At 37.4% G+C, this 26071-nt stretch overlaps 3 protein-coding genes across 3 annotated transcripts; 1 reads left to right on the top strand and 2 right to left on the bottom strand.

Annotated features, from left to right (window-relative positions):
• Positions 1–4233: 4233 nt before the first annotated feature.
• Positions 4234–8318, bottom strand: Cbr-lips-5 (the record flags this gene model as incomplete). The annotated part of the gene is made up of 8 exons (XM_002633358.2): positions 4234–4323; positions 4468–4544; positions 5624–5792; positions 5862–5992; positions 6039–6193; positions 6406–6488; positions 6815–6913; positions 8130–8318. 8 exons carry the CDS (start codon positions 8316–8318, stop codon positions 4234–4236), a joined length of 993 nt encoding a protein of 330 aa, XP_002633404.2.
• Positions 8319–13227: 4909 nt separating this feature from the next.
• Positions 13228–20441, top strand: Cbr-lpr-2 (the record flags this gene model as incomplete). The annotated part of the gene is made up of 20 exons (XM_045235653.1): positions 13228–13341; positions 13385–13524; positions 13606–13706; positions 13758–13850; positions 13897–14040; positions 14095–14231; positions 14576–14694; positions 14738–14844; positions 14896–15102; positions 15152–15487; positions 15536–15742; positions 16188–16339; positions 16384–16511; positions 16554–16681; positions 16750–16825; positions 17657–17787; positions 18024–18130; positions 19020–19135; positions 19807–20071; positions 20115–20441. 20 exons carry the CDS (start codon positions 13228–13230, stop codon positions 20439–20441), a joined length of 3135 nt encoding a protein of 1044 aa, XP_045093050.1.
• Positions 20442–20610: 169 nt separating this feature from the next.
• CBG26306 lies at positions 20611–20826 on the bottom strand (the record flags this gene model as incomplete). Its single annotated transcript, XM_045235654.1, has 1 exon — positions 20611–20826. One exon carries the CDS (start codon positions 20824–20826, stop codon positions 20611–20613), a length of 216 nt encoding a protein of 71 aa, XP_045098476.1.
• Positions 20827–26071: the final 5245 nt, after the last annotated feature.

Raw genomic sequence — 26071 nt, forward strand, 5'->3', positions numbered from 1 at the left:
GGGGGGGGCTCAGATAAAGTTCTCTTTTTGGGAGGCTATTTTTGAATAGATGGGGGGGGGGGCTTTAATTGAAGAAGGCAGGGAGGGGTGGGGCCATATTTTAAGAATACCAGGTTCTTCAAGTACACAGGTGATTCGCGAACAATCCGTTACGGACGCTCCGCGTTCGCGCGCGGTTGAAATAGGAACCGCATACGGACCGTACGCGAACCGTTTTTAGTAAATAGTTTTTAGTAGAAAAAAACGATGAAATTGGACCAACTGTTTTTCAAAATTCGAAAATTTCGAAATTCAGAATTTTCGGAGACCAGAAAGTTTAGTAAACCTGACATTTAGTTATCCAAAATTTGAAACTTAAGGAAACCGGGAGTTCACATACTTCGGTTTCAGAACATAAAAAATCATTTTTCAGTCGTTTGGAAATTTTGAAAATTTGGGAAATCAAACATTCCGCGAAGAAAATTGATAGTATGCAAAATTTTCAAAAAATTTGGTGAATTCGGAAACTCGAAAATTTTTTAATTAGAAATTAAATTGTAAGATACGGAAAGCGGAAGCCAGGAGGTTGAGCCCCCGACAGGGGGCCTAAACCGACTGGTTACTTCACATTCATTGAGTACGAAATCTCTATTCCACGTGATCCATTATCTATGTTTAACTACAAAAGAAGACTCTTCCTCTTCGGAATTTTAAACAGAGAACTCACATTCAAAAATCTAAGAAAATGAGAAGGAAGAGGTTTCATTTGAAAACAAAACGAGAAGAGCTCAAACACAGGAAAATGGAGATGAGGTGTTTGGCAAAAACAAAAATGAGGAAGCGAGAGGAGCAAAAAAATGAAGATTTTAAACTGCAAAAAAATGAAGATTTTAAGCGGGTAACTTGTTGTTAAAGAAGCGCAGGCATGGCGAGAAAAAAAAAGAAAAACGACAAAATTCTTATGGCAAGACGCTTCTTGAACGAAATTCTCAAAAGAGGAGGGAGATGAGCTAGAAGAAAAAGAAGAGGAAGAGACCTCTCGGACACTCTTCAAATCGACGGAGTCTTTTCAAAAGTTTGTAAAAAGGCAAAATAAGAATCAGAGCAAGAAAAAAAAAGATTGATGAGGGTATGAAAGAAGGGTAAAACATGAAAAAAAAACTACACAAAGACAACGATTTAATGAAGAGAAAAAAAAGAAGCGAGCAATTTGGAATTTCAATGAGTTCTTCTTTTTTTTTTCTTTTTTGAATGTGCATTCGAGACTTTAACATTTTAAAACGGCTACATGAAATGCGTCACTCTCGTCGTTTGCATTCTAGATGGGTATTCAATGAAATAATTCTAGATTACTGTAGCACTTGAGAAGAACTCATTTGTTTTCTTCTTCAAAGAAATTTTGTATGTCAGCATGAACAATGAACACATTTTCTCGTTTTCTCGTATAGCTAACGGCATGTCGGAATCCACAATATTTTCGCCGTCCATCTTTCCCGAAAAACGACGTTATTTTTGACCGAATAGAATGGACACTTGAAAACATGTAAAAAGATGAGAACTATGTTTTTCACTTACTCAATTGCTGTTTTTTTCTGCAAATTCGAGAACACATTTTATGCATGTTTAATGAGTTTTTGTCTGTGTGAAAAGATGACGAAGGGAACGGATAAATAGAAATCTTGAGTAGGAAGACCCCAATGATTGAAACTTGACACTTCAAGGAAGTTGTGGGTGTCTGTCAAAGAAAACGAAAGGATTCAGATGACATAGTTAATTTGAGTTAGCATAAATTTTTCCGAAAGATGAAAATAAGCTTAATAAAAATTTCAAACGCCCACTGATATAATGAGAGTTTGATAGCCAGATGCTTATAAGAAGCAACGGAATTCCATCAAAACACCCAAACTAGCAAAACTTTATAGCTTATTACAGAATATGTCTGTTGATTACCAAAATAAATGGAATTTTATGATCTTCCTTCAGAAATTCAGAAATTCAGAAAGCCAGAAATCACGGTGTTTTTTTTTCCGGAATGATTTTCGAAAATTTTTTTCGCGCCTTTTTTGATGGCTTTGTTGAGTAGCGTTCCAGCAGTTCAGTTTGAATTTTTTGCACAGGGACCAAACGGTCGTAGCTTTTGAGCGCATGTAGACGAATTTTCGAAAAAAAAACACAGTGAGAAATTGCCGTAAACACTCTGATAGAACGCCATCTCTAGATTTTAAGCCACTTCAAAACTTGGTTCTTTCGAGAGATATCAAAAATTAGTCAACTAACAAAATGTTTTTGATATTAGAATAACATTTTTGTCAGTTGACAACTTTTTGGCATCTTTTATAAGAAATGAGATATATGTGATAGAAGTTGACGGTTTGGGTGGGGACATGATATTATATGCAAGGGATATACTCATGATCTCTTTGTCAAATCTAAGATGTTAGCTTTTTGATTTTTGAGTTCTGATGACAATGAGAATAGAGTAATCAGACAAAAAGCCGGTAATCCATCGTAACACTCAAATGTGCTATATCGTAAAACAAAAGAAACGAATAGAGAAGATTCGGAGGATCCTTTTGATATTTCCTCCATCTCATCTCAACCAAATGATAGTTGTTTTTGTGCCGCCAGAGGAGCACATTTATTTTTCATCTCATCTCTCTTCTCCACTCTCAACCTTTGTGTTTATCCTTCGCACTACATGGCGGAAGAATAAGATGACGCTCTTGAGATCAAATCAATCATGAAGAGGGGACATCATTTGAAGAAAAAAAAACGAACGGAGACAAAAAGAGCAAAACACATAGGACGATCGAGAGAAATTACGTCAAATCGTCAGGGGAATCCCAGCCGAAACAAGGACGTGTTGATGAGAGAAAAACAGAGGAAAAAAGTATTCAGAGGTCGTTTTTCAGAGAAATAAAGAATAAGAAGACAGGGGCTATTTAGCAGAATAAAGATTCGTTTCAACACTCTCATCTCTTATCAAATTACAAAAAATCGCTGAATTAAATAGGACACTTATCGTTTTTTTCCATTTTGTTGAAATGCCAAATGACACAGATTATTTAAAAGAAATGTGAGATGGATGCCATTTTTACAAAAATACCCAAAAACTAGGAAAATTTAGGAAAAATGATAAAACTCTTAGAAGACAAATTATGAAAACTCTTAGAGATACTTATATAAATGTACCAAAAAGATGGCCAAGATTTTGAACTTTCCAGGGTTCCTAAAGATACTGACCGGGCAGAAATAAGTCTTTTTGGTGGTACGGAAAATGGTAGGATCATGAAAATTCGACCCCTAAGGTTTCTTTCTATCGTGAATCGAATGGCGTTAACAGAATTTTGGTATCTCTTCCCGTTCTCCAGAAATATTTCCAATTTATTGGTTTTTTTTTTTTTTTTTTTTTAATATTGATAAACAAAGTGATTTTTGAGTATTTGTAACTTTCTGGGTCAAGAGCGCCAGATCGAGAACTTTACAAAACTGGAATTTCTTGACACTGTTACAGCTCGAGGCTCTAATTTCTTTTTACCTCGATTCAAGTATTGAGAAAGTTGGAAATTGTCTCGCAAGACGACATTTTCCTTTCTGAGCTTACACTTGCTTAGCTACAGCCAAGGCTGTGCCGTGGCCGGCCGCGGCAGCATAGCTGCGTGGCTTTTTGGAAAAACCTTTGAAAATGGATTCCTTCCTGAATATTTTTATTTCAGAAAAAAAAAACAACTACCAGAGGGACGGTTTTGAGGCACATAGTCTGGAATCCAGTAAAAAGGATTCGGACAAAGCATTTTTCGAGGATTGCGGAATACGGAATACGGATTCTGCGTTCTACTAGGTCTCTACTAGGATTGTGATAATTTTCATCAATATAGACATCCTCGGCCGGCCGCGGCTTTCTCGGCATTGGAGTAAAAAGCCACGGCCTCTAAAATCGAGCAGCCGCTGTCCGTGGCCGCCATTTTTCACAGCTTTGGCTACAAAGAGTTTAGATATTTTCTAATTCAAAACACAGTGCTTTTATGTTTGAAACTTTATTTACAACCGTTTCTTATTCGGTTTCTGTTTTCATGGTTCGAGATCGTTATTGCATCACAGCTTTCCAGTAAAGAAAATCTACAAGGAATCGGAAAGAAAGAAGAGACACTGGGAAGACAAAGAGAACATTTCAAATCTTTGGGATGTGGAGAGAAAATGATGGGGACAAAATAAATAGGATAACGAGAAGAGGCGGGGAATGAACAGAATGAATTATGCTGGAATGTTCAGTTGGGTGATGATGTGGAATTGGTCGGCGGCTGTATTCAGTTTAGTTTCCATGTGGGAGTAGTTCTTGTAGATCTGAAAAAAAGAATTTGGTGTTTGGATAAGATTGGATAAGGCTTCACTCCTTTTTTTTCGAAAAAAGGGACGCAGTTTTAGATTAATTCAATTTGATCTGTTTTGGAATAGATTTCAGACAAATCTTTGATCCCAATATCTAACCTTGTTTCCGTCGGACATTGGAATCTCACTTGTTGGACGTCCCCAGACCATATTTCCGTCTCCAATCAAGTCGTCACCTGGAAATAAACTACAGTAAAACACAAATCAAAAATCAAATTATCATGTGCCAGTGAGAACAAAAAAGATCAACATAAAAACACGAGTGTGGTTATTCTCACATCCCTTCCCCTTCCGATTTGTTCCCAAGCAACATATTCGTGCAAGTGTCAAACACCGAATGTGAAGTCACAAACTAATATTAGGTTTGCAGGAAAGTAACTGTCCCTTGTTTTATTTATAAATAATACAAAATCGGGATTAATCCAAGATTAGCATTATGCACCGTCGTGGTCCACGACATGTTGGCAATGTTCTGATAACTTGTGGATACAATACCTTCAAAAGCCAGCTAGCCACGAATCAAAGTATTCATTTTTCCTGTTTTTCACATAAATGGTGCAAATTTTCGTATTCTCGAGATGAGGTTGTATCTCTCCGAATATCCAATAATCTGATAGAGCTCAGTCGGGACTAAAAATAGGTGAGGGAGAACGGTCCCACTGAAGCTGCTCAGGTCTGACTTGACTGCAGGTAAAAAATGAAAAACCTCATGTTCACGGAAAGTCATGCCGTACCTGAGCCGCTTTGGCTGGACGGTCCTCCTTTACCCCCGTTAAAGACTTGATTCAGCTCTATCAGATTATTGGTTATTCAAAAGTATACGACGTCATCTGGAGCTTAAGGACTTTAACACAATTGATGCCTGAAAAAATGGACTGGATGGATACTTTGACTTGCCACTAGCTGGCTTTTGGAGGGATGGTACCCACAAGTTACCTGAACATTGCCAACATGTTGTGGATTACGACGGTGCATATTGCTAATTCTGGATTATTCTTGTGTTTGTGTTATTTACTAATAAAAAATGGCAGTTACTTTCCTTCCAACCTAATATATACATACCAAACTTACGTGTCATTCTTCGCAGATCAATCAGTTCGTCATCTAAAAATTTGTGAAATATTTTCCCTCTCTTTTTGAATACATTTTGGAGAAACTAATGATTCTTTCGCATCTTTGACCGAGTTTTACGACTTTTTGACGTCACAGTTAATGGTCATAAAGTAATAAAAGCTAATGTTTCTCTTCTACTAACCCATACTCCACATGCTGAAAATGTGTTGAGCTGGTTTGAAGCGAGAGTTGTTGAGATCCATGAGGAATTTGGAGTAAGTCAATCCGTTGCATGGATATGGAAGTGGAGACGTGGCGCACATTCCGTCCATTCTGGTTGGATAGCATGTCTCTCCAGGCCACAAACCGTTCTGAAAATGTTTAACTATAAAGCTGAAAATATGCTCGAGTCTTGGTAACTACGGTAATCCACTACTTACATCATCATTACAAGTTGGCCAAACAACTCCAAGCCAATGTCCAACGCATGCGCACAATCCAAAGTTGGCTCCAGCGATTCCCAAAATTGCTCTGACTTTGGTTCCCAATGGTTTTCCAATGTTGCAGGAACCTGAAACAAACTTTCGCATTCACTTTAATTCTACTTTAATTCTCACCGTCGTCAGCATTGATGTAGCCTCCAAGAATCACTTTCCTGGCGAGAGTTACTCCCATCGAATGCGAAATAATGTTAATTTGCTTTGCTCCGGTGTAGTCCATCACTGCTTCCACAAATTTTCTCAACCGGAATACAGTGACACAGTCATGGTCCCTGAAATTTTTGAATTTTCGAACTCATAATCGCTCAGTTCCTGGACAGAAAGAGTTCCAGTTTGAATTCCGAAAATTCCAGAGCGTCTTGAAACTCCAGTTACGTACTTTCTTATCAGTACAAGAAACACAGCAACTGATAATAAATATCAACATCAATTAGGAAATCAAACGCTTTACGTGTTTCCAGCAGATCAAAGAAGCAAATCATACCTTTCGACAGCTGCAGTCGTATTCGTGTTTCCCCAGGATGTGCCGTAGAGATGGGCAAGAGTGTAGCCTTGGTTCAGGAAGTACTGAAAACGAAAACAAGTGAAATAAGAGAAATTTTAATCTTCTATAGAAGGTGCTAATCCCTAAATTATTCCAAAATCTTTAGAATTGAACTGTGTTAGTTGTAGTCAACTGCTATCAAATTCAATTAAAAGATAAGTCTACTGATAAAACAGTTGAATATCAGCAGCTACTTCTTATCAAGTTCGAAATTAAAGTTCGGTTTTTGCATAGTCATGATTCTTCGATTCGGTCTTTTGGACACACATTTGTTTTCTTTCAGTGGAAATGTTTGACCATTACCGTAATCTTGTTGACTACACATTTCTCATTTCAAAAGGCAAAATACCTCGACAGTAGAAGTCCATCCAGTGGAGAAATTGTTGGCAGTAAGGGCGGCGTCCGAGTTTCCATGGAAGAAGATTACCGGGTCTTTGGTGGTATCAAACTGTAAATCGTTTCAGTAAAACAGAACACGACATGTTTTAAGTCATTTGGAGGTTTAAGAAGCCCCATTCATTGCAAATTTCAGCCGATAAGGAGAAACTGGAAGTTTGGTTCCATAAATAAACTACACAGAACTAGCAGACTGAAAGTGTACTGTGTCAGACATCACAAAGGATTATTATATAGACCACCAACTACAGTGTGCTTTATTTTTAAAACTTTTGGATTCTTGAACTGTTGAATTACAGGTTAGAAACATCAAGAAATGTTTCGAAATGTCAGAGCTCAAAAAAAAAAGGAACTTGTAATTTCAGAATTGTGACTCAAGACTTTATGTCGAAACGAAGAACTGATCCCATAACTACATTTTTGTGATTTCTGTGTAGTTTCTGATTTGCTAGTTCAAATCCAAATGAACTCTATTTGAACGTGGTGAATATGTATCCGTAGTATGTGTTTTACTCAACGCTCCATATGTGTGAAATGCCAGAGTCTACAACACAGAATATGTGCTCCTCGTCGTTTCGCTAATCACGTAGAGTTTCCCAGAAATCTAGGTTGGAAAATAAACTTGTGAATACTCTAGTTGGTTTACTACTCAAGGTGATGTTACTTTTCGAAATTTTCTACAATTATTTCATGAACTGGGAGATTCCTACCGAGTTATAATCTAAATTTAAACGTTGTTCCATTCCAGAAAAATTCTTGGCTTTTTAAGAAGATTTTCATCTTACAAACCAAAAAACCTGTATTAGAAGGGCCCTTTAATAGAAGGGACCCTCTAATAGAAGAGTCCTGTGAGAGGGGCTGGAAAAAATAGAAGGGCCCCTTTCAAAATGTTTATTGTTTGAAATCTAACATTTCCGTATGTTTTCATTGAAAAATTTTAGAAATGTAAAGCCAAATGTCCTATTTCAGAAAATCCTCAATGAATTAGCTTTTTGAGTTGTTTTCCCTCTAACATAACGTAAAACCTGTATTAGAAGAGCTCCTTTAGTTAAAATGCCCCTCTAATAGATGTGGCCTCCGGGAGGGAAAAATAGTTATTTGAAATTTTTAAATTCGGTACGTTTTCATTGAAAAATCTTTCGTATTCCAAAATTTACAGAAAATTATTTTAAAAAAATGAGAGGGTCGGCCCTTCTAGTACAGGTTTTACGGTAGATAAATTTGGAGTACAGTTAATCCTTCACTATCAAGAAAATATAAAAACTCACATATTGCATTTCACTGGACATTCCTCCGAAACTTCCAGCAGTTCCTAGATCTAATCGTGCATATTCGTACTTTTCGTATCCGTTCCTATCCAGCCATGAGTCGAAATGAGCACTAATTGGTCCATATTGCGGAATGTCTTGTGAGAAAACTGTTGATAGCAGCAGCAGTATTGAGGAGGAGAAGAGCATTTCTCTCTGAAATCAAGTTTCTTGTAACATTCGCTTTTTATAGCAGTGTCCCAGTAATAGTAGTTTACGAAAGAAGTAAGTACCGTAGGACAAGCTCCGCCCACTTTTCAAGAAGACATAGAAAGAGCATGAGAAGAAAAAGAAGAGAAAAGCCTAAAAAAGTAGAATAGCTGACGTCAAATTTCCATTTTTCTCACCGACATCTTCTTGGTGGTCTCTTCTTCTTCTGACATCGTCATTTTCTAGGTGACATTTTCAGATTTTCGGATCCAAACAACAATTCTCTCGAATTTCAGAACTCATTGGGAGATGAGACAGAGTCTTCTGTTTTCTGTTTTCTATTTTGATAACCCTACGAATACTGGTCTCTAATTATGTTATCAGTGTGGCACCGTTTCGCGAAAAAAATCATCAGAAAGTGGAAGACAAACAAAATAAGTGAAGGAGTTGAAACCGAGAAAAAAGCAAGGTGATGCTGATGATGGGAGAAAAAAATGAGAAGAAGGAGCAAACAGTGAAGAAAAAGAGTTTGAAGAGTTTTCACTCCTTAAATTAGAACCTCCCACTTTTCTTATCATTTCTTTTTTAGTTTTCTGAAAATGACGTAGACATTTTGGTGGGGTCTGGAGACACGAAATTGGCGGAAGTGGGTTCCGATTTCATTCTCATTTAGTACTTTTTTGTGGAAGTAAACGTAGTTTCTTTAAAAAGAAAGTTTGTTTAAGATCATATTGACTAACTGTTGCGTGGGATGTCGGGTGCAAGATCTAGGTTCGATCAGTTCAAGTAAACAATTTGTTGTTTGGATTTTATGGCTTTACTTTGACAGTAGCCCATGCTATAATTAGCAAGTATCTCTGAAGGACCAAAAACTACAGTATCCCATTACTAACTGAAAGGTTGAATTTCACCATTTTTAGAGAAAACATGTCAAATAATTGCTTAATGCGGATCGTCGCAACTTTTGGATTACGGTACCTTTTTTTTCTTGAATGACTCAATATGCAATTTTGAAAGTGACATATTTGCAGCTATTGGTGAACTACACCCGTCAGTTTTGCATGTTTATTCTTCTTGTAAATCAGTTACCATCTTTACCAGATGTTTTAGAAATGAAACAAAAATCATAGAGAAAAGAGAACTTCAGAAATGGAGAATGCACTTATTTGAAAGATTTAGATCGGAATAAATAGGAATCTAAAGAATAGAGAGGGTGGAGTATGCTTATGGAATACTCGTTGTTTGATTTTCGTAGATTGCAAAGTTTAGGAAGATTTTTTGGAGTGAAGAGATCAAAAAACCCAAGAATACTGAGACACGGATTAGTGAAATTATTGGATGTAGATTGCGCCAAAAGATGTGAGATCGTTCAAAAAGATTCATTCGAGATACATGGCAAAAAAGTGGTGGAATTCAAGAAACTGATCAGTTCTAACGAGGAAGAAGCATGCAGATTCAATCGAGAAACTCGGGAATTTCTCGTTTGTTGCATCCAGAAAAAATCGTTTAAACCTTCATCAGTATCCACTCTCACACTGAACCAAAAATTTCCGTTTCTTTTCAGTTTTTCTTGTTTCGAGATATGCGATTTTAGGATTCGGAGGGTACCGTTCAAGAAGATGTGCAAAAACGTATTTTTCAGTTGATTTTTGGTCATTTCAACAATGTTTAGGAGTCTTGAGCTCGGCTGTTGAGTTTCCTATCATTTTGAAAATTTAGGAGGGTGTCAAACAGACCTAGTTGGAAAACATTGCAATCACAGAATTCTTTGAAATTCTTAGTATACCGTAAACACTCTAATAGAACGCCACACAGACCGTCCACTTCTTTTGAGAGATATCAAAATGTTGTCAACTGATAAAATGCTTATCATGATATCAGCAACATTTTATTAGTTTTGATATCTTTTACAGAAAATGAGATACATGGGCTGTAATTTGACGATTCGGGTGGCGTTCTATTATAGTATTTACGGTATTTGCCGATTTCTGAAAGACACCATTTTTTCAGGTCTTCAGTACAAAAATGGGCAAAAAATTGGTGTGTTTCAGAAAAGGAAAATATCTGAAAAACTAGGAACTTTCAAAAAAAAATTGTGAATACAAAGTTTTCAATCTAGGTTCGTTTTACACCTTTCAAACTTTTCGAAGTCGAGCTTCAGACTCCTGAAAATGTTAAAAATGGCCGAAAATCGACTTAAAAATTGGTTAAACTTAAAAATCAGACGATTATCCAAATTTGAAAAATAGCTTGGAAATTTCAGACGTTTTTTTCCAATTGTTTCTGTGAAAAAATTGTTTTTGTATGACAGTCTTATCTTGGAAAGTTTTTTTATTGACAGAAAAATCGTCCGTTTTTTCTACTTTTTTCGAAAACCGGGGCCTAAAATTTTCTGAAATCCCGGACCGTGCGTTGAAAGTTCGGAAAAAAGCCCGGCCCGTTGCATGTATAGTACTATTAGTAATAACTTGGATTCATTGAAATGATAGTCTGGTTCACTAAACAAAACCTCAACAGCACTTCTAGTTTACAAGTGGCCTTTTCAAAAATTTGGAAATTTCGATTTGAAAAAAAAACCTTGCAATAAACTCAAAACACAAAATCAGAAAACTTCTCTTCTTACTCATTTTTTATGCTATTATATAGTGTCAATTTTTCTAAATAATTATGAGTTACTCTGTTTCTATTTTCTCAAATCCACACATCATTCTTCAAAAGTTTCCCTCACATCATCTGACTCCGCCCATTCCCACCCAATTATCGTTTTTTATCCCAAAGTTCATATCGCGGTACCAGTCGATATCATCACTTTCTTCCATCTAGAAAATTTCCAAATTCAAATATTCCAAATCGGATATTCTTCACTTCCTTTCTCGAGTAAAAAAGCTGTCAATGACTGACAGATGAAAGTGCGTAAGCAGAAAGAAAAATAATCAAAGAGCTATATAGTAGTCTGAAACTTGAGAGGAAAATGTGTGTGATTTATAAATAAATTGCACACCAAAACACGAAAAAACGGATGGTATCTTGGGCAGAAATTCAAGAAGATAAAAAGTAAAAAAGGACACTTCCTTAGTACACATTATTTCTATTTGTGTGTGTTTTGTGAGACCACCTAGAGTCTAATGAGGAATTATTGAAGAAATCGGAGAAGAGGAAAAATAGCAAAAAATATATAAGGAACAAAAATATGAAGATTTCCGGGGGAAACATTCGTTTTTTGTTGCCATTCACAATAGACAAACTGTTTGAAAAATTGAATACTAACCAGAAAAAAAGGGAAAAAGTTGCAGACCGATGAGAAAAGAAACAACCTTGACCAAAAGTTCAAAACTGAATGGTGGTTTTGGAACTTCTTGAAAGAACGGAACCAGTGTGGGCATATTGTGGTTTTTGATCAAAAGAGTTCTAGGATTCTTAATGAAGTTTAGATGGCTGAATGCCGTAAAATATGTGATAGATGCACCCCAACACTGTCAAGTTTAAGCTATTTTTTAAACTCTTATGCCAAATACCACAAATGTGTCAACTGACAAAACACTTTTGATATTATGACAACCGATTTATCAGTTGATAGCTATTTTCATGTCTTTGACAGGAAGCAGGGAAATATGGCTCAAAGTTAATAGTTTGGGGGCTATTACAGGGTTTACGGTATGTTGTGAAATCGGCAGTACTGATTCTTTATAATTCAGAAAACCTTTATACAATGTATACAGTAATCTTTTTAGAAGGATGATCAGTCGAAGAGTAAAAGTTGTACTTCAATTTTCGAACTATAAAAAAATGGGTTTATTCATTCTTTTACTTATATTGCAACTATATGTTCACCCTTTTGTATTACGTGGGTGTTTTGTAGTGAGATAAGCCGTTTTGAACGGTTTCGTCAGTCTTCCTTCTTTGGTGATGATCTATGCAATGACAAATTTTGGAATTTTGTTTGTTTGTTGGTTTTATAAGACTCTGGAACAAAACTTTAATTTGTATCAAACTGAACTTGCAACATACACATCATAGTTATGTGAATGTGCTAAAATTGGATTCAGATGAAGTCGATCGAGTTAAGCTTCAACCATTATGGGTCCCAACAACCAGTCGGGAAGAATCGAACAGAAAAAACTAGTGCAAATGCGATCGGAAAGCATATTAACAATCTGCAAAAAATACTGCTCAGAATCTTCAGAAATTTAGGGACGTTAGCCAAAAAATTATTGATAGTCTTATGTACAGTATCGGTCAATAGGATATTCAAAAACGTATTTTTCAGTGATTTTTGGCCATTATGACCATATTCAGGAGTCTGGAGCTCGGCTGTCAAATTTTTGATCACTTTGCAAATTTTGGAGGGTGTAAAACAGACCTCCCCGAATGAAAACTTTGCATTCACAGAATTTCTTGAAAATTCCTAGTTTTCAAATTATTTCTGATTTCTGGATGGCACCTGTTTTCCCAAAAACGGAAAGGAGGGTCTTTCAAAAATCAGCAAATAGCTGAAAAATTAGGAAATTTCAAAAAATTCTGTGAATGCGAAGTTTTTATTCTATGTCTGTTTTACACCCTCCATAGTTTTCAAAGTGATAAAAAACTCGCCGAGCTCCAGGCACCTGAAAATAATCAAAATTAATGACCGAAAATCAACTGAAAAATGGGTTTTTGTATATCTTATTGAGCTGTACTGTATTTCTTCATGTCTAACTCATCTGAAGAGTTTCCGCTTTTTATTGTTTCTACATTTTTCAATTCATGATCATCTACCAATCTGTCCTCATCTTCTAACTCGTATTATCAGCTCACGTGCTCCTCCTCACCCAATGATCCATTCGTCTTTTTGTCACCGGTCAGCTGTCGAATCGATTCCCATCCCAATCTCAATAAACCTCTTGTTTTTCTCTCTTTGTTTTCACACAAAATGACATCTTTCGCACACATTCTCTCAATATTTCTTCTTATTCTGATTACACTCGAATCGGTTTTCGCATTCTGTTATCCCAAAATACCATTGTTGGATTTACAGCCAGCACAGGTTTCAGAAAGTTTTATGATTTTTCAATAAACTTGAGTTTCAGTACAATGGATCGTGGTTTGTCATTGCTCGAAAGCCATCTGCTTCCAGATATTTTTTGCCAAAGGATATCAATTCCAGCATGATCAGCTTAATTCTGAACAAGGATGCCTTTTCTTTATCTTTCTCAGAATATCATACAGTGTTAGTTTTTTTTTTCGATTCGAGGGAGTTCTGGAATCCAAACACATGAGTTTCTAATTAATGAATCATCATCGATTTCAGCAATGCAACATGCCAATCTCTGACCGGAAACATGACAAAACATAAAGGAGGATACATGCTGGAAGTGAAACAAGCGGTTGGAACTAATTATGTTGAGAAGAGTAAGAAGCTATTTATAAAGTTGAACATTGATCAATTCTAACATTTTCAAGTATTCTTTCGACCAATCTATCATGGATACTCTGGAGAGCAAAATGAGGAAATGAATATGGTTCTGTATGGATGTTTGGATGGAAATGATAATGGTATCTCTGAAAATCGAACGATTCTATGAAATTGAACTTTGTTTAGGTGGCTGTAAAATTGGCGACGAACTTGTTCTCATCATGAGTAACTCTCGACATCCACAAACTCTTCAACTCTATAAATCTGCTCAAGTCATCGAAGATGAAGCATGCATTGATATTTTACATTTCACAGCATTAGACACTTATAGTTAAGACTTTTTGACATTTTGGAATGAAGAGAGACCAATAAGAACAATTTCAGCTGAATGTGGAGATGAAATGGTCGATGAAGATCAGAAGTTGAGACACGCCAAGATCGACGAAGACAATGAATTCGTGGATGTAGAGTGTCGAGTGGAGAATATCAGACCAGCTAACAACAATATTTCCAATTTCTTTGTGAGTTTCAAAATGACACATTTGAAAAATCAAGGCTCGGTAGGGCCTTTCTGGACCAGGGCCAGAGATTTTCAGAGCTAGGGGTTTCCACAAAATTTGTGAACTTTCAAAAAATTATTTTTTTTTCAGTTTTTTTTTGAGTAAACGATATTTTCAATACATAAAAATCGTTTATCTTGTTTCTGTTGACCCCGAAATTTTTCTGAAAAAAACAAGAAACAAAATTCTGAAAGCCAGAGCCGAAACGGACCGGGCCGGGCCTGGAAAAGTCTGAAAAAAGCCCGGCGTGGCTTATGAAGTATGCGAAGTTCTTCATTTCATTAGTTTTCAGCTATTTTTTCTAGAACGAACCTCGAGTGTTAACTGTGGTCGCCTACATTGATGCTAGCTTATCAGGAGAACAAATTGCTCATATCAGTTGTCGATATGATTCTGAAACAACTGCGGAATGCGAGTGGATTCGGTATGCATTATCGTAGTCTTCTTCTAATCAATAATTATTTCAGCCAAGATACATGCTTCAAGACAAACTTAACACAAACATTAAGCACAAACCAAATTCAAATTTCATCATCAATTTTGAAAATCAACGGAAGCATTGTTCCCATTGATTGTTGGTTTTTGATGCTTTTAAAATTCCAAATGATCAAAACATAATTTCCAGGGTCAGGATTTGTTCTGTGGGAAAATGGAGACGAATACATATCAATGCACTGTGGTCTTGTTGATGATGACGGAGCGTGTGACTCTGTGAGAGTCTATGTTTGGTCGGATGAGGATCATATGGATCAACCAACTATAAATGAAATCTATAGGGAACTTCAGAAAGTTTGCATCGATCCAACCGATCTCATCTTTCTGAACACTTTCCGTAAACTTAAAAAATCTTTTTTTTCAAATTAAAACTCTAGTGGTTTCAGATGAATGTATCATTCCATCCCCAACACCAAGTCTTCTTCATTGTCAATCTCCAAATGGATGGAGTCCAATCACTTTATCAATGCTCCACGGCGTTTGGTACATCGCTGCTGACCTGAATGCCGACCCAAAAATGTTTCTACAGTCTACAGTTATAAATATGAGAAGAATACAGAATAGTTCGGATCTGGAGTTGATTTATTATGCTCAAAAAGAGAGTGATGGTCGGTGCATTGGACCTGGAAATGGAACAGTTCGTTTGATAGATAATGGAGAACTTCATGTGCATATTGAATACACCTATTCATTTGTTCCAGGTTATAAAAGCTCTATCAAATGTGAGTTTTCAGAAATTTGACTAGAATCTTTTAAATCCATTCTCACAGTCAAATTTCAAATTCTCTACCTGGACAACCAGAGAGCAGTTCTTTATTGGTGTTTCCGTCGCGCTCCAAACGGAACTTGTATTCAACATGATGTCACTTTTATGATACGCTCTCGTCACTTTTCCCACAACGATCTTTCAATGATTCTTCCTTATTTGGAAAAAGTTTGCATTGATCGCAAGGATTTGAGATGGTTTGATCTTCATTGTATGTGTTTTTTTGAGTTTGGTCAACTGGGTTTACTGTAAAACCTGTATTAGATGGACCTGATATTGTTCCAAGGCCTTTTACTTATTCGCTCTTTTTCCGAAAACTTTCATCAAGAAGTTTGGTTGATTCTTGTTCAAATTTTAGGAAAACGTATCACAAAAAAAAACAAAAAACCAAAAATTGTCACAATCACAAAAATTGAGCTTGTTTTTTGAGCAAAAAAACTTTGTTTCAACAAATCTTTAGGATTTTGTGGAGTTTTAGATATATTTTCCCCTGAAAACGTACGGAAATGTATAATTTTCAAACGACGCAATTTCGCAAAGGGCCCATCTTTTTTACAAGCACCTCTCGGAAACACTCTTTTATTAGCAATTCTATTAAGGGACAATTCTATTAAGGGAACTCTTCTAGCACAGGTTTTACAGTACAACTATTTCAGCCCAATGTGGAACGGAAATTTCATCGTCCACGATTCTCCGCAGAGATTTGATCACATTGACTCACTATCATGTGCTTGATATTCTAACAAATGTTCAAGAACCAAAATGTCTGTACAATGAAATTCGAGGCGTCAAAGCTGACTTATATTCCGTAAGAATAGTTTGCAGACCATAAAAACAGCTTTAATTTTTCAGCTTGAACGTGCTGGAACATGGTTCTTGATGTCTCGAATGGATGAAATGAGCATGGACACTTATGCAATGGTGGGAAGAATATTCGCAGTAACAAACACAACTGCAGTCTTGAGACTATTCCAATCAGCGTAGGTATTGAAGATCTTTCGCGAGGTACGGAACCCTTTCAGAGCACTACCAGGAGAAACAAGAGAATGTTTCACCCGAGTCTTCACCATTCGAGAAAGAGAAAATGTGGAAAAGTCAGATTATTGGTACGAGTTGCATTTCGAATCCACAACAAAGAATTCAACATTCAGTAAGTGTGGCATTTGATTGACAGTTCGCTTCAAATTGAAACAACATGCTTCTTGTTTTTGTTTTCAGTGATCTTTCGTTTTCTATTCTACAATCGACATGTTGGAGTCATTTATTCATGCTTGAGAAACAAACCCGATGGAAGGTATCTTACAAAAAAAAGATCCCAACGTTTTTCACTTCGTTTCGCTTCTCTCGCAACGCTCACGAGTGAGTGAGCACAAAACAAAACTAATTATACTAATTAGGATAATATGAAGTGGTGGTTTGGCGGAAATGTGGTTGGTGGGAACTGGGCGAAAAGAAAGATGGAGAAAGTGTGAAGAAACGAGTGCAGAGAAAGAAGAAATAGAGCTCATTTCCATGCTTACAAGCAAAGTGCAAGCAGCAGCTACTTGAGTTAAATGGTGGTGACGAACCAGATGGCTGAACTTCTGAATCGGAGTTAAAGTTGGGTTAGGTTAGAAATATGATTATTGATAGAACTCGGGAAGCCCAACGAACTTTAAAATATTTTAGCGATGTTTTTGAAACCAAACTATATAATGAATACATTACAAGGAAACTTCAACACTTTGTGAACCCAGATTTTCATGAAAATTTCAGCATAAGCTAAGAACTGCCTATATAGACAATTCCGAATATTTTAGAATCCGCTCGTCAGTTTCAGCCGAGTATGTTTCAAAGCCGATATTCTGAATTTCAGCACTTTTCAGAGCATGAAATGTGTTGTGTTATACTTAGAATTCAACGAAACTTCATATTTCAGACATTTTGTAAAAATAATATATTTTGGGAAAAAATCTCCCATCCATGGTGGAAAAATTTAGAAAGTTTTGAAAAAAATTGTTGGTGTTGAGGTTCTCTTGTTAAAACATTATTTCCCTAGTTTTTGAAACCAAACTACATATCATAAAATAAATAAATCAAATTCTAAACATGTAGTCAGATCCCCGCCCGAATCCTTACTTTCCAGATGTGATGAAAAAGCAATATACGTTATTTCTCGTCACGAATCCATCGACCATGCTGAACTGACAGTACTCGAGAAGGTTGCCAAATCTGTCTGCGTTGAACCAATTCTGTTGTTTCATGTTGCGGCTCATGGTAAGTATATAAAAAAAGGTCTTGAAAAGCGTTCATTGTACGGGAAGAAAGAAAATTATACCACGAAAAAGGCACCGATTGAAGATTTTGAATATAAACGAGAGTGAAAGAAAATGTAGAAAGAATCAGGGGGAAGAAAGAAACAAAAAGATAAGAGTGGAGATCAGTTATCACGGTTTCGAAGGCACTTTTGTCAATTGCTAATTCCAATTTCTAACCCGTTTTTTGATTTACAGATGAATGCATCTTCGAACACAGTCGTCTGAAGCCTCCCGCGTGTAGCTCCATCGATAGTTCCTCCAGTAATGCAGAATGGATCGAGATGAATCTGCAACAGGTTGAGGTTAGATATTGAATGGTTCCCATTTTTCGGTTCTCTTTGAAATTCCGCCTCATTCCGCAAAAAAATACAGAAAAAAGAAGGAGAAGAGAAGTGGAGACCAGAAAAAAATAATTTAGTTGTCAACTTCACTTTGACATATGAGTTCCGTTTGCGATTTTGGGACGAGTCTCTAGAGTACGGAAAGCTGTAGTTAAGACGAGAAAGAATGAGAAAAATGGAAAATGGTGCACTTTTTGTGATCAAAAATTTGCATAGTCATGTGTGCAGTAGCCATTTCTGTGAAATTTCATGGAAATTTTGGAACGGCTGATAGAAGAACAAGAAGAAGTCAGGCTCCAGAAGGCTCCAGAATGCTCACGAAAACTGGAACTTACTTTTATTGATAGGTTCTCAATTATTCTCAAAAATGCAAAAAAATACAGTACTTTTCAATAAGATATACAAAAACCTTTTTTCAGTTAATTTTCGGCTACTTTGACCATTTTCAGAAGTCAGGAGCTCGCCTTTCAAATTTCCGATAACTTTGAAACTTTTTGAGGATGTAAAATATGAATGGATTGAGAACTTTGCACTCAAAAAATGTTTTGAACCTTCCTAGCTTTCCAGCTACACCCGTTTTTGGCCCGTTTTTAAACGGAAATTGTGGAAAAACGGGTGCCTTTCAGAAATCGGCAAATAGCTGAAAAACTAGGAATTTTCAAAAAATTATGTGAATGCGCAGTTTTCCATCTAGGTGTGCTTAACATCTTCCACAATTTTCTCAGTGATCAGAAACTTGACAGCCGCTACTTTGTGTATACTGACTTGTTTTTGAAAAAAAAACCGAAAATTTGGGAGCAAATTAGGCGACCATTTGGAATTATTGAAACCCTTGTCTATTCATTTTCAGGCATCCTATGGACGTCTTCTGTATCAAGTTGTAGCCAGTTCCAACAGTCGTACACCTACATTTGCCCTCCGATTCGACGGACAGCACTTCCAAAAAATCACCGAGCAGTACGTGCAGTAAATTCCCTACTCATTTTTCATTCTTTTCATTCTCGACCACACGCGATTCTTAGGCACGCAAAAGCTCTTGTCTCCGTGCATCTGGCTTCACATAATTCATTTTTCGAGAGCTCCGTTTTTGAAGAGCAAATTAGGTTCTTTTTTGGCTCCTCTCTCCTCTTCTTCATCTTTTTCTCCCTTTTTTCAAATATTTCTTCACGGAGACTCTCAGTTTTTTGTGTGTGTTCGGTGGAGAGGAGCAAAAAAGTTTCTTTTTCCTTCTATCGTTTTTTTTTCATTCGGAGCACTTGGAGAAGAAGAGCTCCCACAAAAACTGCAAATTTATTCACAAGTCAGTGAATAGAGGATAGAAAGACGCGCCCCGCTGAGCATCGAGAATGGGAGAGGATGAGAGAAAACGAGAAATGCATTCTATGAAATTCGAAACAGATCTGACACATTCGCGAGAAGAAACTCCATGATTTTTTAATCGCTTTCCTAGTTGCAAACGACAAAAAAACAGAGAATAGAAAATGTGAAAAGTGACGGTTGAGCATGCGATTTCGTAGGAAGTTAAAGATTTTTAAAATACTAAAAACACTTCCGGATTTACAAATAACTAGATACCCGAGATCAGATAGGGCTAGAAAAGATAAAAACCAACCTAGTAAAACTAGATTCCTTTCCAGACCATCCGGATGCCTCTCTTCTCCGATCACTCAAATCAAATTCTCTTTGCGCAATCGAAATTTGATCTACCTTCCTTCTGACGATGGTCTGATTGCGTTGATTCATCCAGCTGGAGTCCGTTCTGATCTTCTTCTTCGAGAGGCTCAAATGTCCGGAGTTCTCCCATGTTTGGCGCCAATAGCGACTCCAGAATATCAGAATTGTACCCAATTGATTTCGCCAGTGTGCAAATCTCCGAATGACACTTTGACAGCTACTGAACCGGTAAGACTCCTCAGGAGTCAGTCCCATAACAATTGAATTTCAGCTAAATGGAGTTTGGATGCTTTACTCCTCGGATCCGATGTTTGTTCTGAACTGGAGATGTACGTTCAGAGATGGCGATGACGACTTCAGCCATTCATTCGAGTGCTTCTCAGAATCCTGGGTTGGAGAATGCGAGCGTTCGACACGTGGAACCATCTACGTCAATGTATCTAATTCCACATTCTACACTGTTTTTGATGAAGAGGAGGCTCCGATTCGTACTCCAGAAGCAGAAATCTTCACATCCGGGCGGATATCGGTGACGGATGAACGATTATTATTGTTAAAGATGATCATCTCGTTGGACGGGCGTACTCGTTGTGGTTGAGAAAGACAGAGGGTGGAATGACAGAAAAAGTGAGACAAGACGTCGAATCGTTCTGTGTTTGGCCGATTGAGTCGCAGATCAGGCACACCGTCATGTTATGTTAGCAGAGATGACAGTAGTAATTGAAAGCGACAACCTGTAATTGATATATTGTTTGTGTTATATACTATCAGAATAATAAATTGTTAAATGTACGTACCATAACAGTAGCTGCTCCTACAGTAAGAGGAACAACAACGAGAAGAACTGTGAGTAATGATGTCTTCGTCGCTCCATCCCTTTCCATCAATCCTGGGGGTGGTGGTGGAATTCCGTCGTCCGGTCGATCCATTCGATGAAAAACCAACGGAGCATCATGATGACCAGGTGGCTCAGCAGGCGACATTGAATCCTCTTGACGACTGGAATCGAAATGAGATGAGGAAGAAGGTGATGCATATCCAGAAGAAGAAGAAGACGAGGACGAAGAAGATGACGATGCAGCGGAAGACGTTCTTCTGAAGACACACAAACCAGAATGCATGCGGATTATCGAAAACGGATTCGCAGCCGCCTCAGACACACCCGGGTAGAGATAAAGAGTTTTTTTTTTTGGATTTGAGAAAGCGCAAGACAGATGTTAGCCATTCGAAAAACTCGTGCAATTCATACTTTGTCAAGGTCAAAACTGGGTTATTAGAAGCAGAAAAGGAAATAGAATTAGAGGAAAAAGAGAATGGGGAGTGACAGGAAAATGGTGGAGCAATTTGGAATTTGAAGAAGATTTGTGGCTTCGGAATAATTGAAATATAATTGCTGGTGGAGCCGATTGCTCATTCTACGGAAATATGAATCATTTCAATTTTGATTGGAATGTGATTCTGAGAAATTTTGGAATCAAGAAAGTATCTGTACTAGAAGTAGAAAAAATATTGTCAAGCTCTGAAAAATAACTTTTTGAAGTCTTTTTCACACAAAAACGCCCAAAATCCCTATTGTTTTCCAATGCCATTTTAACATCAGAACTCTAAAAGTACGATTTCAATTCCTCTTCTATTTCCATTCACTTTATATTCCCAGAATACAATTTGTCGTCATCACATCTCCGGATGGCATCGTCTCAAAGTATCCTCCTTTTTGATGTTTCATAGCAAGAAATATCTATTTTATTCTTCTTTTTGCTCCTTTCCATCTTCCACATTCAATTTTTAAGAAGAAGAAGAAGAAAAAGACAGACACTTTTGAAAGACTCTGTGTCTTATAACGAGCCTTCTCCATCTTTTTCTTTATGTCCTTCTTGGCAACATTGAATCAAAAGAAGGAAAAAAGAAAGAAAAAATAAAAAGAAGAATTTGCGATAATCCAATTCTCAGTGTAGCAAAAAAGTGCTAGTGCTCTCTCTCTGTGTGAGTATTGTGTTAAAGGCATGCCACGTCATTTATGACCCCCAAAAATTACCTTGTATGGGTTCGAAGGAAGGCAAAGGTGTTGCAGAATGGTTGATCGCAGGCACACAGATCCGTCCATTTATCATCTTCGTTTCTGAAATTCAAGAGAAAAATAAGATTCTGATGTTAAATTGTTTTTTTGCTAGCTTGAGTTCTATGATAGTTCCATTTCAGGGATGTTTGGAATGGCATTTTAGGAGTTTTTCGGAATGTCGAAATTCCGAGTTTCAAAATTTCGGAACTAAGAAAGCTGGAAGTATTCCGATCGGAATTCGATTCCGAAAAAAGCTTCGGAAGCATTCCGATCTGAAATTCATACCGAAAAAATCTCTTGGAAAAACTCCAGCCGGAATTTTATTCCGATTTTTTTCGGAATCTCCGGAATCCCCGGAATCCTGAATTCCGTTCCGAACATCCCTGGTTCCATTTTTAGATTGTTTAGCTCTTTCGAAAAATTACACAGTACATATATGACAGCATCCGAATTTTATAGATATGAAACTTTCAAATTTCTACAGTAACCTTGATAACTCGGCATTTCACAGAAAATTGTCTCATCGGAGCCCCTTTCCACGAATTTCCGATTCCAGATAGATCCCCAAAACCTTCGACGTACTCTATGGTGTTCCATTTTATTTTAAATGGAGAAAAAATCCACTCGGCTACTATTTCTTCTCTTAAATTTATACATTCTCCTCCCTTTGTGAAAGGCACCGTCAAAAACAAAAGCAGAGGACCTTCTCTTTCGGCTGCCCCGTTCCCATTTTTTCTCCTGCTTCTTCTCAATATATACATAGGATATGTGCATATTTACTCCTCACTATATAGATATTTGTGTAGAAGAGTACCCCAGAAAAGAGTGAGCTTTCAAGTCAAAAACTTGTATGCTTCGTCGATGAAGTGGTGTCCCTTTTCCGTCAGTCAATTCTTGTCGACGTGGTGGTGTAGCTCCTCTGACAAATGATGCGTGAAATGATACATGTTGGTACATGAGAAGAGGAAAGTAATGGAAACGACACAAAACTTTTCTCAGTGTTCTTTTTTGGGGTTTCCTCTTTTTTCCTATCTCTTCATTCCATTCTGACAGATGAACAAGACAAGACGGACATCATTGCGCCTGGATTTGTCATTTGTGATGGATGAATTTGTTGGGAGATGTCGAGAAATCAAGCCAGTAACTTCAGGATAAAGTTAAGATGAAGTTAGGGAACCACGTCTTCATGGTCGACTACACTGGATTCATGGAACGGAGTTCGGATCGATAAGAAGGTTTACTTTTTCCTTTCTTTGAAGAAGATCGCTAAAAATCAAAGCTGTGCAAATCGCGGCCGTATATCTTTCTGAAAATCAACACAATCTTTCTGAAAATCAACAGATTGCTGTGAACCTTTACACAAAATAAAGATTTTTTGAGTCTCCCACAAAATTTTCCTCAAGAAAACTATTCTTTTGGACTTCCTTAAATTTCCCACAATCTCATCCCTGAATTTTGTACCATTGCTCAGTTCGAAAAATTCAAAATCCCGCTCACACAAAATTGTTCAAAAATTCACAAGTTTCTTTTCGTTTCGAGTACTCGGACACACTTTCTTCTAACTTTCTTTTCTCCTGAATCGCATACTAAATGCATTAGGCTCAGTGTGCTTCAAGTCATCTTCTCCTTCTTCTTTCCCGTCTTCTCTGCGTGTGAGAGTAGACTCAAAGAGCATCCCGTTGAATTTCGGGTAATATGAGACGACGGCGAAGCAGCAGAAGAAGGAGAAGAATAAGAAGAGTAAAAGAAGAAGAAGAAGACCTTCTACTTTTTCTCCCCACGGTTTTTGCCCCCAGATCCATCGTATGGGAGCAACAAAAACATAGGTTCTCTCGATTCTTTTGTTCAGAACTTGACGAAAAAAGTTCAGAGGGCACAAAGGGTCGCTAGTACTAAATCTGATATACATGTCTTGCGGAACGATCATAAAATATTATGGGGAAGGGAGGGGCTCGCAGCTTCTGTCTGAGCAATCTCTGATTGTGAGAGCGTTTTCTGGGTGGTAATCGAATGCTTCATTGCTCAGGTGTCTCCCTGCTTCTAGTTGTATTGTGGGGAATTACGACAGATAATAGCCAAACGACATTTAGACTCTCTTGTTCCCTTCCCGCCGTGTCCACACAAAAATAATGCAATCACCACGGTGTCGTTCGTTTGGATTGCTTCAAGAGGTGAGCAGGGAGACGGAGCCACAGCCAAACGACCACGAATTTGTCATTACGAACAAATGGGAATTAGAAGTGTGGAATGAGGTGGTTGTTTCTGGTCGAGTTGAGCTTATTATAACTGGCACCCACAGCCGTCAACACTTTCTCTAATCACCGTTTATGGTCGTTGCATTTTTGATTAACAATTCTTGGACTTGATTATTATTACGAGTGACGACGAAAACTGAGATTGTAGTCCTTATAAGGATCAGAAGACTCTGAAGAATTTCATAACCTCGTCGAAATTTCCGGTTGTGGGACTGGATTTTGTATGATTCGAGAAGCTGGAGCAGAAATATTAGATATAAATTTGACTCCGATTGACCAGAATAAAAATTTGAAGACATTTTTTGGTTACAGAACGGCAGAGAAGTCATTTTGAGATACTAGATTAGAGAAATCTGAAGGCAGAACCTCCACCTTCCACCCCTACCGTAATCTCTCCCAGTCACGTGATTATACTTATTTTCCAAGGAAGGTTCTCAAAAGAGAGAATGAAAGGAGTGTGTGTGTGTGTGAATAATTAATTGTACTCTTTTCTTTCTCTCATCTGGTTCTGGTTCCCGAAAAAAAAAATAAACGGAGACCTTCCGATTTTAAAACAAAAAATTGATGTGAGAGGGAGTGTGGGAAAACTGAATTAAATGGTCGTGTGCTCAGTTTAACTGCTTTTTGACCAAAGAGAGGTCCGGAACCGGAAATTGGAAATTTTATGTGTGTAGTGTTTCTTTTTTAAAAAGTAATACTCACTTATGACAACCCAAAGTATTCGTTCCACATGTTCGTATCACTTGATTGCTGTCTCTGAGAATTCCAACAAGGCAAACTGTGCCATCGCATGAGCCATATGGTACACAATGATCATCGGTACAGTAGCATTTGACAGAATTCACGACATCCGGAAGGAATAGAAGAAGGAGAAGACACTGCATATGATACCGCCATCGTTGTCGTCCGAGCCTCATTCTATGTCATGACAACGAGGTGTGGAATGGACCGAGGCGTTGTCTGAGAATTGAATTTAAATTGGAAGTTTCAGTTTAAAATATTGGAGGTCAAAAAATTTGAATTTAAGGATTGAATCCAGAAAAAATAATAAAAGAGTTCAAAAATACAGTTTATTTTTATCCCGAATGGAAAACCCAGATTTCGGAAAATCAAAAATTTCTCTGAAATTCTTCAAAAATTTATTCTATGTCTTCCATCTAAACAAGCTCAAAATTCTGAAAAATATTCTCAACCACAAGAAGTGAGTCAGTATCACATGTTTGCATTTCTCAGCATGTCTAGGTGGAATTGGTTTCAATAGGAGTTCGAAATAACTAACCATTTGGGAATAACAAGCTAACAAATGAAATTTTCAATTTTCAAAAAAAAGTCCACAAAACTCTAAAAGACTTCCGATTAGCTTGAAACTTTTTGGAACGGGACCTAAACTAAAAGGTGAGTGTTCGGTTGGGAATAAAACATAACAAAAGAGATGCAAAAGGCAAAACAAAGGCGAGAAAAAAGAAAAAAACGGGGCGAAAAAACTCGGTGGGTGGGGTTTCGTCCGACATCTCTTACATACTGCGTTTCTCAATCTCTAGATCTATCTGAGGCAGCGGGTCCCCTCGTCCAAAAGTCTCACTCATCGATTCTGACGGACAAAGTCGGAAGGGATTAAGCCACGCCCCTTTCCCTTTCTCCCGGGAGCCACACCGTATGCCCCGCCCACTTTTTTTTTGAAGGACCCTTCTTTTCTTGCCCCAGTGATGTCATTTTTCATAAGTTTTAGGTGGTGGTTCTTTTTAGTGTAAAGATTGAAATTGGATGAGAGGAAACTAGAGAATCCTGGGATTCACTACCAGATAGGGCGAGACAAAAAGAGAAAGAAAACAGAAAGACATAATAAGCTAGATTGTGAATGCATCATCATCATCAGCATCAGAAGAGAAACAGACGCGTCGATTCGATTCTCTT

This window comes from Caenorhabditis briggsae (assembly GCF_000004555.2).
Source record: "Caenorhabditis briggsae complete genome, chrIV, whole genome shotgun sequence".
NCBI classification, from domain to species: Eukaryota; Metazoa; Nematoda; class Chromadorea; order Rhabditida; family Rhabditidae; genus Caenorhabditis; species Caenorhabditis briggsae.